Below are 14589 nucleotides of genomic sequence, written 5' to 3'. Positions count from 1 at the left end.
TGTGTCTCCCCATGTTCTGCCATTTTTTCCCCCCTAAGCTCTTTGATAGTGTGTGCATTTCTAATTGTGTTAGAGCGGATGCTGTCAGTTGTTACGGCTGCTGAGATGGCCGCGGGGGCAATCTGTGGAGAGCAGTTGATTTGGCTGAGGTCACAGGGTCATATTCATAACAACATCCTGCTGCCTCTTGAGCTCACCGGGTTGTCTGGCTTTATGTCTGGGTGATTTGCACACAAACACAGCTGTGCTTCTGTATTTGCTGAAACTCTTCTAACATAACTAAAAAAAAAACACATCACTACTAGTTTTAGGGTTACTTTCAAAATAACATAATAAAACTTCCAGTTTAGTGCAAAAGTCTCAAGACACCCCTTATTTCTTTGTATGTTGCTAGGAAAATGGGAAATAGGTAGAGTGGTTTAATGAAACACATGCATCCATGGAAATACAATCTAAAAGGCAAAAACAATCCTAACGAGCTTGAAAGTCATTATTTGATATGAGCAGCTTTATTCTTCTTCCCTGAACTTTCTCCTAAGGAGTCTTCAGGAATAGTTCTCCAAGCTTCATGGAAGATATTCAAAGCTCTTCTCTTGATGTTGGCTGCCTTTTGTTCTGTTCTGTAAGATGATCCTACTTCTCAAACCAGTTTGAGATGATCTGAAATTTGTGACGCGACTGTGGGAAGGAACCCTCAGAAGATGAATGCACAACGGTCATAAAGGGATGGACATGGTCAGCAACAATACTCAGTTTGTACTAAAGGGACCAAATGATGATAAGAAAAAATATCCTCCACACCATCACACTACCAGCATGCTGAACAACTGATACAAGGCATGATAGATCCATGGCTTCATGCTGTTTACTTTAAATTCTGACCGTTCCATCTGAATGTTGCATCAGAAATTGAGACTCAGCAATGTTTTTCCAAGGTTCTATTGTCAATTTTGGGGACCTGTATGATTAATTGGCCCAGTTTCTTTATGTTAGTTGAGAGGAGTAGAACCCCAGTATGGTCTTCTGCTGATGTAGCCCAATCTAATGCTCAGTTTTTAACTTCAACAGGTCTTTTTTTTAGAATATCTACATCCTTAAATGTATGTAGCTGCTGCCATGTGAGTGGCTGATTAGAGCCTGTGCATTAATGAGCAGCTGCAGAGTTGTATCTAACAAAGTGCTTGGCAAGCACATATATACACAATTTAATGATATTACACAACCTACTGTTTAGTGTTAAATTTAATATTGATTTAATGTGGAAAAAAACTGAATTTAAAACTAACCCTAAATAACATAACTGGTAAGTTTTTAAATTCCACGAGCTGCGTCTGTGTTTCTGTGCACAGGGTTTCATTTGTTTGTGTAATTTTGTCTGAGGACTTCTGTGGCCAGTGAGTCAATAAAGCTCGTTATACTACGCTCTACCCTCAGGGCAGCTGCTGAATCTGACACAGCTTCTACACACCCCTAATTAACCCCTATGTCTAATTAAGTGGCACTCTTTCTCTTATACACACAAACATGCACACATCCGCTCATATACTTTGTTACACAGTCAGCGAATTAATGGAGATGGAACCGGCACAGATTTAAAGACGCTCACGGTGCTGGGATTTTGGCATGCAGCATATGGTTTTTATATTGTATGGATGATGAATGCAAGACAACGAAAGGTTTTTATGAGATGAAGCTGACAGTCGCTTTAGGTAGTGTCTGGGTTCATAACCACAGTGATTCATATTGCACCGGCTTCTCTTTGATTTGTGTATAAAGCAAATCCGTTTTATTTATAGGGCCTGAAGCTACATGCATGTCAAATACCCCACCATATAAAATACACTATATGGCCTCGAATAGCACCCAACTACAAACCCCCAACCAGACAAAACAGGCGAGACAGCTGAAACATATAGACAGGTAGTGCTCTTCTTATGCAGGCAAGATGCAAGCTGTCTGGATTTTTTTTTTTGTCCTATAGTTTTATTTATTGCAGAGTCAGTGTCCCAGAAATGATATAACAGACAGCGGTCCCTTCAGAGAATAGCACAAAGACACAAACTCATGTGACAGGTGATTAAATGTTCTGATTTGCTGCAATTCTGAACACTCCACAGAAAACTTGTCTGTGACAGTTGTTGTAGTGGCTGGGTGGGGGTGTGGAGGGGAAGGGTAGGGGGTTTGGGGTTTGGGGTGTGGGTGGGGGGGGCGGAGGCAGTGAAGCGTTAGTTCAAATCTGCACCTGTGTTTCAAACAGGAAATGTACATTTTCAGCAGCTTTGTAACAGGATTACGCCTGAAGTTAAAGCTATCGCCTTCACTGATAAGAATGTAAACGTGTGCTTTGAACGCAACAAACATAAAATAAGAATAAATGATGAAAGAGAAAAACGGTGTGCGTGTGTCTGTGAGAGAGCGAGAGAGAGATCGAGAAAGACATGCAATACTTGTGACAAAGAAGAGAAATGGAGATTAAACGGGCGATAGTGTGAGGATAATTAATACCCAACAGGCAGCTGGATTTTATTGCATTCGCCATTCATATTGATTGGACTGAAATTTTCATTTAAAGTTTGAAATAAGCAGTATACCCCCTTGTAGAAATCACTGTGCCTCAGATCAATAGTCAGTGGATTAGAACTAAACAAGTGCAGTCACAGAAATTCAAATATCGAATTTTAGAGCATGCTGAGGGACCACTCTGAATCCGATCTAAGAAAATGCCAAGGGGCAATGGGAAAGTACAGAGAGTGTGAGGAAATGAGGGACAGAGAAAGAGACAAAGAGAGATGATACCTGCACTTACACCTGTCTTCTTTCCCTCTTATCTTTTCACCTTCCTCTACCTACTTCACACATCTTATCTTAATATAAACGCTTTACTCAGGAATTTTGGCATCAACTGGGTCAAGTCTCTGCTATTTCAACTATTTGGCTCTGTGTGCCAACCCTGTGGGACATAAGCTCCATATCATATCCTCAGGCTGCCACCCGCCTGCCTGCTTCCCAATTCAGAGGTCATATGCTGCCCAGCAGCCCATTTAACGCTGCACCTGCTGCGAACATCGATTGATTCTCCCCAACTGTTGCCGCTCAATTGAGTGCCTCACTGCCTCACCTATGGGTACTGTGCACAGACTATGGGAAGGTGACACGGAGGGAGATTTACAAGTAGTGGAGACAGGAGCAAGATGGAATGGGAATGTGAGTAAAATGCCCCTTTGGGATGCTACACTAATGTTAGCCTGCGCACGTGCTAGATCGCCTCAGCACGGACTGTGGCCTGTGCCATAGTGGCCCCCACAGTGTCACCTTGGGTTTTGGGGGAGGACTGATGATTAATGGGCCACTAAGTGCGCAAACACTGGCTCATTTCCACCAGCACTGCTGTTGTTTCGCTGCTTCTTGCTTGGACTTGATCTCTGCAGAGAATGGAGGGCATTGCTTGTGAGAATAAGATGGCGAAACCCAATCAGAGAGCAAGCAGAAAAAGTGTTACATTTATCATTCAGTTCACACCATAAAATGAGCCATCTGGTGCTGGCAGAATGGGGGGGCACGGAAACAAAAGAGGAAATGGGTGGACAGGGGAAAAATGAAAAGAACTTGACACAGAGGAGAAGGATGAAGTGGCAAGTAATGTTGGAGGACAGGGGTAAAGCAGGAAGAGGACCCATGAAAAAACGCAGATGAAAGGGAAAACGAGTAGCTGAGAGGTAAAGAGGCAATAAGGTGTAAAAGGGGAGAAGTTGTGGAGGAATTTAAACGGACTAAGCGAGAGAAAAAGACTCTACAGGCCAGAAGGCAGAGTGCTTCTTTTCCAGGCATTAGACATGCCTGACAGCCTGCTGTGGTTTATCCGCAAGCTGTATGAGAGGCAGTTCGATCAGTTATAATAGGTGTGTGCGGGGGGACTTAACTCACCAGGTGGACGCGGTACATGATGCTGATACCAAGGGTCATGAAAGGCTTGGAGAAGTCAATCACCTTTTCACGCTCTGCTGTGATGGTCAGGCCTGCGACTGCCAGGTCTGCTTTCTGCAACAGGATAAGTAGTATTACTGCATGAAAAGTCCAACTCACACACAGCACAGCTCTGAGGCATGGCATAGTGTTTGTGACATAACCAATAATTTGAAGATTTGGAAAAAAAAGAAAGATGAGGATGACATAAGAAGTGGGCTACTGGTTTGCTAATTCCCTAATAATGCCCTTTTTGTATCCTCTAGGCTTTTTGTCCACCAATACGGCTATTTGGATGGGGATAATCCGGCACTGGCATTGTGTGTGTGTTTGTGTGTGTGTGCAGTGCACGAGAGAGCTCATGGTAACCATTGTGGCTGGCCAAGGGAGCACTGTCAAGACAAATCACTCGACAAAGCAGAGGCTAGTAAAACACACAGACACACACACACGTAGAAATGGTCAATGTAGCTGAATGCTGAATGGCTCTGTACTAATAATACAGGCCAGCAAAGTGCAACTGCAAGGGATTTTTCATCTCCCTGAGGAGCGAAGAGTGAAAGCAGCAATGCATTCCTCTTTGTCTGCTGCAGGAGGACTAAGAGGATTGGGGACATAGAGGGGAATGGGAGAATGAGAGTGAGGAGCAGGGAGCTCTGCTGCAGCACTGCAGACACTAGTCAAAATCCACAACATACTGTTTCTATGTCAAGGAACGAGGAGGGCATCTGACATAGATAACATGCACACATCCAAGCCGCATCATCCATTTTGATGTCATGTTTTTCTATAATCACTCTGACCTTCAGAACAGGCCTCAAATGCTTCATCTAGAAACCCCCAGTCTGACTCTGTCTGTGCTTCAATTAATACTCTGCACTTCACATTTGCATCTCTTTAACCTCACGGCAGCCTTTACTCCACACTGAGGCCTAGTGTCTCCTGCTGCCCTGCTCTCAGCCTGCAGGCGCTGACCCGAGATTATCATCTGTTCCCAGCCTCCTGTCTCGTTTCTGACTGCTGTTTGAAAGGCTGATTGCCCGCTCCCAGTGCTGGAAGGAATCCAAATACAGCAAATGACCATCGAGGCAATTTTAACAAAGAAAGTAACAGATCCTTTGAAAAATGAACACACAGTTGTAACACCCAGTGAAATATTTATGTGGCGATGGAATATTAACATTGATTACTGGATTCTTCTGCCTCCCTGCTGTTATGCCTTCTAGTATTATAGAAAAGACACAGTGTAATGTCGCCTGTTCAATATTGCATCATACCTGTTTCCACTTGCATTCAATCAGATCATGCCAAGTCAGTAAAAAGGACTCAAGCGAAACTGAACGTCAGACATGAATTAAACATTACCCTTGAGGAGGTAGCATTTGACTTAGACTTTGAATTTTGGTCTTTAGAGATGCTGTATGTCTCTGTTCTCTAATCGCAGCACTGTGGATTAGGTAACCGGCACATACTGTACTTAGACTTGTGTCTGGGTTCTTCTTGGCCTGACTCATTGTTAGCTTAGGCTGTCTGACACCCGTCAGTCTAATCATCCTCATCCTCAGTGAAATCTTGCTCAGTCTGAAAGGTACTGGCAGGGAGACAGGTATCTGTTGTCCAAAATATCCTGAGGCTGTCTTCCTTTGCTCCTACCAAGTGTATAACACCCCTCTTCCTCCATTTTCCTTTCTTTACTTGTCCTTTCAACTTGTAGCCACGGCCTTTATATTTTCCCACAATCCTCTTACACTGCCATCCTTCCCGTTCTCTTCTATGCCTTTAACCAAACACGGTGAAGCCTTTCTGTCTACTGTGGAACTTCCCTGCAGATGCCTCCTTTACCATGAAAATCCCTCTCAACTATGCCAATCCGCAGCTCAAGCTGATGTCAGAGACACATGTTGACTTCACCCATGGCCGTTCTGAAGGTCAACCTTCCAGAGGCAAGTTATACATGGACGTAGGGGGGAGATGGACTGTGACAATAACAAGAGCAGGCACTGTACGCGTTACATACTTAATGGCTTTGCCCTCCATTAGCCCACAGAATTAAGACAGATCACCTCTTAGGACTGACTTAACACTTGTCTGTTTCACTATTTTTTTCTTGCCCTTCCTCACCCCGCCCTTAATTTTTTAACAGCTCTACTTCTTTCCCCTCTCCCTCTCATCCCTTATATAACCTCATCTGCCTGTTAACAGCCACGTACAGCAAATAATGTAAGGGCTCACTCAGAGATTTAACAGCAACAAGACTGATCCAGGAGGCAAGTCTGTTAAGGTCAGTTCAGCTAAAGCGGCTGACAGGAAACAAGCCACCAACAAGCTGTGACTGCTTTGAAAAATACAATACTTAAGCTGAAAAGGCCAACTGCTGAATGAAGGAAGGGGGTGTATGATATGAAGGAAATGTGCTGTAAACTATATGAAAGCTGAGCAATACACTTTGGGTTTGTTTTTTCTTTGTTTCTCTAAGAAGAACAAGACAGTGGCATCCACACAGCTACGGTGAAAATCTTGTTTTTTTACAGGAAAAGGTGTAAGTTGTAGAACCACCTTTAGCAGCAGCTGGAAGTAATGGCTTTCCGGATGACTGTGGAAGAATTTTGGCCACTCTTCTTTACAATGTTGATTCTGTTCATTGATGTTTGAAGGCCTTTTTTTATGCACAGAAGGTTCCACACAGCAAGATCATGGTCGACTCAATGACTGCAAGTCCAGGTCATGTGCACTAATCATCACCTATCGACTACCATGCTTCATGTTAGATGTTTGTGCTGATATGCTGAGTGTGGTTTTTGACAAACATGGTGCTGTACATCATACAAAGGACATTGTTCCAGAAGTCTTGTGGTTTGTTCAGGTGCAACATTGCAAACCTATGCTTAGACTTCTTTTCAGAGAGAAGAGACTTTCTCCTGGAAAACCCTTCCAAACATTTAAACCTCTAAGGCACAGCGTTGCCCCAGAGCAACAGAAAGTTTTTTTAAGCCTCATGACTTGTACATGTGAAGTTAAATGATGGAAACCAATCAGAGTGTTTTGAAAACTATCAAACTTCTTTCCAATAAGATGTTTGAGTCACTATCAAGCATGATTTGAAGGTGGGACATCCTTTTCTGACACATGGTCATAGGACCGCGTGGTGTGAGAAGAAGGTAAGAATGGTTCTCCTAGTAATCATATTTTAAATGACATAAACTTTAAATCAAAAATATATGTGAGTGAAGAAGATGTAGAGAAGGGTTTTCGTTAGGTTTTATGAAGTTTTTTAAATTTTGCAAGCCCAGAAATTCTTTTTGTTGCCTCGGGCAACGTTGTGCGATTAGGGGTACTTTGAGGGAGATTTTGATAACATTGTGTTTGTATGTAATGATATGTTATTTCACGCATTCGTGTGCAAAGTTGTGCACATTTCACATGTTGCTGATGTGATGCTTCTTGCTTAGTGGGAAGCCATCAAATGCTTTCTCCATATCAGCAACAACAGTTGGCAGGCCACAAGGGATATAGGTGATGAGGCAAGATTTGGACTCTCCTAAATCACATCCTCATGAAGCTGAAACAGCTTCCTATGCAGGAGACATTGTGCGGATGAGCAAATGGTGCCATTTAAGTGCAAGAGCAAATTTAAGCAGTGCCTACTCAGTAAACAAAAAAACAGGGTTTCCAAATATTAGTCCTCGCTGGATCATTTCAAGTCAGTTTTAATTATATGGTGCCAAATCACAATTACATCAGATGGCATTCCATACAGTTGTGAAGTTTACATTGGGAAGGCTGTCCAACCACCTGAGCTTCCGAGTTGAAATGTGGTCCAAAATACAAAATTGCAGAGTTCGAGCCATTAGTGGGATATCTCAAAAGTATGACGACAGGAGGAAGAAGCAGAGGCCCAGAGCTCCCATTCCAAATCAGAATGTCATCTCAGACAATATAATATAATATATCACTTTGGCCAACAGTATGTGACAACCCCATCACCCCAACCGATTAAGGCAGATGGCTGCCCCTCCCTGATTCTGGTTCTGCTGGAGGTTTCTTCCTGTTAAAAGGGAGTTTTTCCTTCCTACTGTAGCCAAGTGCTTGATTATAGGGGGTCATCTAATGTCAGGGTTTTCTCTGTATTGTTGTAGGTTCATGACATTACAATATACCACCTTGAGGTAATTGTTGTGATTTGGCACAATACAAGTAAAACTGAACTGAACCAAACAAGGCAAGATGCAGGGTTCCTGGGTGCACAGAAAAACCAAAAGTGATGTGTATAAAGTGTAATGTCCACCTCAGAAGAACTGTTTTGGAAAGTTTCACACAGACTGACAGTCTCACAACAATATAATCAATATGACATGATATTGGACAATTTGAACCTAAGACTGCATCAAATCATATATGTAAATATGTTTCACGTTTTTTCAATTCTTAGTTTCAACATTGGTCGACGTTTTTGGAAGATTGTCTGAGGTCTTTTTGCTTTCTAAAAGTTGTGTAATGAATTATGAGATAATAATTTTCTCTGTGGTTATAGACCATTGTTGCACAACGTTGCACCTGGGCAACAAAAAAAATATCTTGGCAAAAAAATGGCCCAAAATGAGTCAGAAAATGATGTTCAGCATGTACCATCAAAATGTGTGCTGTAGAGGGTTAAGGCTTTTAACATGCTAACTGAGGCCTGTAGTGTCTGAGATACAGCTCTTGTTTTCTTTCCTTTTTTTGTAGTTTCTCTAAGCATTGCATGACTTGACTCTGGGGTGAATTTACTGGGATGTCTGTCTGCTCCTGGGAAAAATGGCAAGTTCCTTCTACTTGTGAATCCTCTTTCTCACTGTAGAATGATGGACAGGAGCAATTACTTCTTTTATTGATGTCATTCCTTTTTGGCATTGTGTTAACACACACCTGAATGCTTCAGACCGAACTGCCAAAACTCAGAAAACATAATCATTTATAGTGGTATGGTTTGTTGCTGGCACTATTATTGTCTATGCATATGCAAATATTTACATACTCTTGAGATTAACTCTCCAACCATGCCCGTCCATGTTCCGTTAGCTCCGGGAACTCCGTAGACTCCATCCCCCACCAGCCGGATGCGATACTTAAACTTGAGAATATCTGCCAGCTCCTTCAGCATGTCCACACAGAAGCCCTCATAGCGGTCATTTCCCTCGAGTTCTTGGTGGTTCTGTCGGAGCATCACATACGGATTCTCCTGAAAAAACAAAGGATTTGCGTTGCATTAGATCTCACGATTTTTAAGTGTGACAGCAATACAGAATTTTAGTTCTAGTTCTTCCTAACATCTATCTCTAAACCCCTTTACTCCTAAATAATGAAATAAGTGCCAGAAAATTATTATTTTTTAAACTGGAGTGTTTATTGAACTTTCTGATAAACAAAAAAAATAAGTTAGTTATCGTTTACCATATACAAGTTTTAATTTTTACACTTTTTGCTATATCCAGCATTTTTGGGTAATTTATTACCAAATCACCCGAGTCTTCCTTTAATGATCAATATCATTATTTTACTGAGCCTATCTAAAGATTTTGCAGTGAGCAAGAATGGTGGAAGCATCCCACATGTCCTTTAGAGGTCATGGTTCACGTGGTTTACTGCCTTCAATGAAAACTGAGATTTGTAGCTCTGAAGCAGAGCCGTGCACTGAAATCAGGAACAAGGCAGGAGCGTGCTAATCTGTTGTATTAACCAAAAACTGGATACTTTTCTTCTGATATCAGTCATACACATACACCTATTTACAACCTGTCTTTTAGCGAACCAACTCTCTGTTCGGCTGTCTGTTTATTTATGTCTTGTTTTGTCATTTAGTTGATGCTGTAGGAAGATTTAAAGAGCCCTGCAGTGATGTATTTTGGAGCCAACCTTATTGTGCTATTTTTCAAATAATGCAACTGTCAGACTGGTGTGCTCAGACTCCACTACATCACAAAAAAGACAGTGTTATGTACTTTTCCATCCCACTATCCCTGAACTCAGCTCGTGATTCCAGATAAACTAACTTCTTTTGGCAACTTGGCATCAAATAACGATGATTAAAGGTGTCTAAACATTTTCTATCGCTCCTACTGAAAACTAAAAGCTTTTTACAACAAAGAAAATTAGTATTGTTCGGGATAGATGTGTTATTGAGTGCTTTTAACAATGCAGAAGGTATACTAGTTTTCTGTTTGTTTTAATTGTAGCTTATTGACTCGTTTTAGCATAAATGCCTTTGGCGTATAAGACAGCCACGCGTGTAGACAACTGTGACATGGTTCAGGAGGGTAAAGCATAAACAATAAGTGGTGCTGTATTTCGAGAGCTGGGGATGGAAGTGAAATGGTTTTGTCACTGCCACAGCTGGAAACACTTTGTAGGGTAGCTGGTTGTCTACTGACGAATTTGTGCCAGATTTGGAGGCACTTGAAAACTCGGTGCACATCAGGTGGCGCAACAGTTATTACTAAGACTTGCTATGTTGTCATAGCAACTGTTTGGCTCCACCTGTAAGGTGGGGTGAGGGTGGACATCGTGTTAATACTGTGGATTGAACAGCTTTGCTTCTTTCTTGGAGGAACCGGACAGTAGAACCAACGCTCCACATCCTGCATTGCTGTGATAAGACTGACAACAAAATGACTACTGATCAGCTGTCTGTGTCTGCACCGCTCTTCCCCAAGAATCTGCATATGGATTCATTTTATCTAACCAGGCTCACAGTTTGATTAAACAGACATGCTGTTCACTGACAACAGCCTCCAGTGTTTTATAGCAGCAAAACAGAAAGAAGTTGACACAGACGGCATTACAATATGCAGTAGTGTGAGAGCAAGTGGGTTGGCGCGTTTGCTAAAAGGTGAGACAATATATCTCACGGTGAACAGATCCGGAAGTCAACTGATCCAAGTAAAAGGTATTGTTTGCAGCCAAAGCTGTAAAGCTTATTGTTGAATTGCATACTAAAGTTGTACCAGTTACCCATTGGGCTCAGTCCACGTGTAAAAGTTTCAGGCACTGGACCCCAAGTTGCTACAAGTGCACACATCTGTAGTTGTGTGTGACATTAATAAAGTTTTTCAACCATAAAATAAATGCATGTGTGAATCAGAAAGTTTATAATTCTGAATTTTCTTATTAGCCCTCTGTCACACGTCCTAACGACTGATTGGTGACCCCACTCGTAACCACCAGTCTCTAGACAAAAACATGTATTTCCCGAGCGGTTGGCAAGTGGTTATTGGAGGTTTCTGGTGACTGCTGGGAGTTGCTGTGGTTGATAAAGCTACAGTCAAGCAGGAATAGAGTCTGGTACCTGACCCTAGTAACCACAGTTTGCATGCAAATTGCTGCCTTGTCTATAACAGTTGCTAACAACTCACTGAGCGGTTGTAAAGCTGTGACAAATGTGACCCCCCTAAATTTCATGACTGAGTCTGCAAGGCCTCATCCATGACTTAAAGTCAATAAAATGCACTTTTTTGCTGTGCGCGTGTGTCACTGTTGCCTTTTGAAGTATTTTTAATTGATTATCTAAGTAATATTACAGCAGACATTGGCTAGACATTAGAGCTGTGCATATCATACCATCAGCAGGCTTTTAGGAGATAGAAAAGTGATAATAACGATATAGCAACATTTAAATTCTTTTTCATTCATTTAAAGCATTTAAATTCCCTAGTGCGTGCACAACAAAACAAGCAGTGTGTCAGCCTCTGATGGTAATTAGTACCTAAAAAGGAATCTACTTCAACAAGCTCCAACAAGATACAGTACTTTACCAGACATGCAAGAAACCAGTTCCCACTAAAGGGGTTAAAGCAAACTTGTTTCACCACTTCAGGCAAAAGCGCACCATTGAATACAACCAGATTATGACAGCATACAAGGACAAGATCACATCTGGTGATATGTGACCCAGAAGTAAACAAATCACTCAGTGAGCAACACTGGAGCGTTTGCTTTTACACTCCACATGACAGGAAGTGCAAATGGTGGATAGAATTACTGATGCAGCTACATATTGTTTTGCCAATGATATGATATCAATCCAGGTGGTGGAAAAGGAGCAACTGGTTAAAAAGCTCGACCAAAGCTCGACATCGCAGGGAGGAAATATTTTTCAGTTTCAGTTTTATTATGTGACATTGCAGGCTTGTGAAGAGTTACTGCAACTGCTACTGCTGCTGCTGGCACCTCCTGGAAATAGATTCACACTTTGAATTAGGTTGTCAGTCATCAATGACAATAACTCACTGGAAGAGAAGGATGAGAAATGCCCTTAATCATGTTTGCACAAATAATAAAAACAACTACAGATTGGGATTAAACAAAACAAAAACAAAACAGGTGACTGAAGAAGAAAAACCCTCAGTACATCATGGGAATCCCCCAGCAGCCTAAACCTACTGCAAGAAACAAAGGGAGGATTCAGGGTCACCTCATCCAACCCTAACTATATGCTTTAGCAAAAAGGAAAGTTTTAAGACTAATCTTAAAAATAGAGAGGGTGTCTGTCTCCCCAGTTGAAAATGGAAGCTGGTTTCACAGAAGACGGGGCTGAAAGCTGAAGGCTCTGTCTGCCATTCTACTTTTAATAAAATAACTAAATAAGTCCAGAGTCTGCGAGCGAAGAGCTCTAATGGCGTGATATGGTAATAAAGTCATTAAGATAAGATGGGGCCTGATTATTCAAGACCTTGTATGTGAGAAGCAGGATTTTAAATTCGATTCTGGATTTTTACAGGGAGCCATTGAAGAGAAGCCAGTATGGGAGAAATATGCTCTCTCTTTCTAGTCCCTGTGAGTATTCTTACTACATCAGTCTGAATCAACTGAAAGCTTTCAGGAAGTTTTAAGGACATCCTGATCCTAGAAGTAATGAATGCATGAACTAGTTATTTCAGCATCACTCTGAGACAGGATGTTTCTAATTTTGGGTGTTTCTAGTTTTGAAGATATTGCGCAAATGGAAGAAAGCAGTCCCACATATTTATTTAATATGTACCGTGAAGGACATATCTGGTTCAGATTCCTCACAGTGTTACTGGCGGCCAAGGTAATGCATCTGGTTAGATACCATATTTCTAAGATTTTTAGGCCCGAGTACAATAACCTCAGTTTTATCTGAATTTAGAAGCAGAAAACCAGAGGTCACACAGGTCTTTATGTCCTTAAGACATTTCTATTGGTGTGTGTTATCTGGCTTCATGGATAGATAAAGTTGGGTGTCATCTGCATAGCAGTGACAATGTATGCTGTGCTTTCTAATGATACTGCCTAAGGGAAGCATGTATAATGAAAACAGAATTGGTCCTGGCACTGAACCCTGTGGAACTCCATAATTAGGAAACACTTTGTACAATCTGTAACCTCAGTGTGTGAAGAGGACTCTCCACTTACATGAACAAACTGGTGTCAGTTAGATAGATATGATTCAACCACTGCAGCGCAATACCTTTAATACCTACAGCATACTCAAGTTATAGCTGTAATAAAATGTCATGGTCAGCAGTATTAAACGCTGTGCTGAGGTCTAGCAGGACAAGCACAGAGATGAGTCCACTGTCAGAGGCCATAAGAAGATCATTTGTAACCTTCACTAAAGCTGTTGCTGTGCTGTGATGAGCTCTGAAACCTGACTGAAACTCTTCAAGTAAACCAGTCCTCTGCAGATGATCAATTATTTGTTTTACAACTACTCTTTCAAGAACCTTTTAGATAAAAGGAAAGTTAGAGATTGGTCTATATTTACAATTGAAGAAAAAGAGTCTAAATAAATATCAGTTGTATGGAAAGTAGCTGTACATAATGTTACATCTGTGAGATGGTTGCAAGTAATTTTTTCTCTTATGGCTAAAATACTAAGAAGACAACCTATGTGGGAGTAGCGTTCAGGTAGCTGTTAGCTCATTAACATCTTTTAACTGTAAAACCAGTCTGGCCTTATGTAACGTCAGTAAATCCTTCGTTTAAGTGTGCATGAGCAATAATATTAACTGCTGAAGCTTTTTAAGAGCGACTTGTAGTCACTTCACACCTCCCTACAACTGCATAGCAAAGAAACAGTAACTTGAAAGGTTGAATGTATTGGTTGCTGCTACAACACTTAATTAGGGAAAAACTAATTCGCTTTCAAGCTTCTCGTTGATTTATGTGCCTTACCATATTTATTATATATGTCTTGTGTCATTAGAAAGCCTAGTCCCTTAGAGTAAGGCTAGAAAATATTGCCTTGTATCTCTCCATCCCACAGCGTTGACCTGGTTAAGTACACACTAATAAAATCAGACCTGGAAACATCAATCACTCCAGTAAAAACCCCACAGCAATCAATAACACAGCAGGCTGTCTGACTGTTATCTAGCCAACACGTTTCTCTGCTTTTATGCCTCTGCTTTTTTCTTCATTACTTTTCCTTGGTTTCCATTTATCGTTCTTTCTCTGAGCTTCCAGTTTTTCTATAAAAATGTCCGGTCCAAGCCGTATAACAATCAGTGCTCAGCTGCAGAAATGGAAACGCAACTGCTCTTAAAAGGTCTGACTTGTAGAAAAAAGAAAAAAAAACCCCGAACAGACACTGAAAAAAGTGAAAAGACCACTTCCAATAAAAAGTTGTCA

The 14589-nt window shown here is 41.3% G+C and overlaps 1 protein-coding gene across 1 annotated transcript in view; it reads right to left on the bottom strand.

The window, feature by feature from the left end:
- Positions 1-14589, bottom strand: part of grik4 (glutamate receptor, ionotropic, kainate 4) — a 320489-nt gene that overhangs the window by 12889 nt on the left and 293011 nt on the right. The window contains exons 14-15 of the mRNA XM_039622276.1: positions 8978-9181; positions 3925-4038 (exon numbers count right to left, since the gene is read on the bottom strand). Of these exons, the coding sequence (XP_039478210.1) occupies positions 3925-4038; positions 8978-9181 (318 nt within the window). The remainder of the gene's footprint in view (positions 1-3924; positions 4039-8977; positions 9182-14589) is intronic.

The sequence above is a fragment of the Oreochromis aureus genome, linkage group 14 (genome assembly GCF_013358895.1).
Source record: "Oreochromis aureus strain Israel breed Guangdong linkage group 14, ZZ_aureus, whole genome shotgun sequence".
In the NCBI taxonomy this organism is placed as follows: Eukaryota; Metazoa; Chordata; class Actinopteri; order Cichliformes; family Cichlidae; genus Oreochromis; species Oreochromis aureus.
This window is presented reverse-complemented; position numbering and strand designations above follow the sequence as displayed.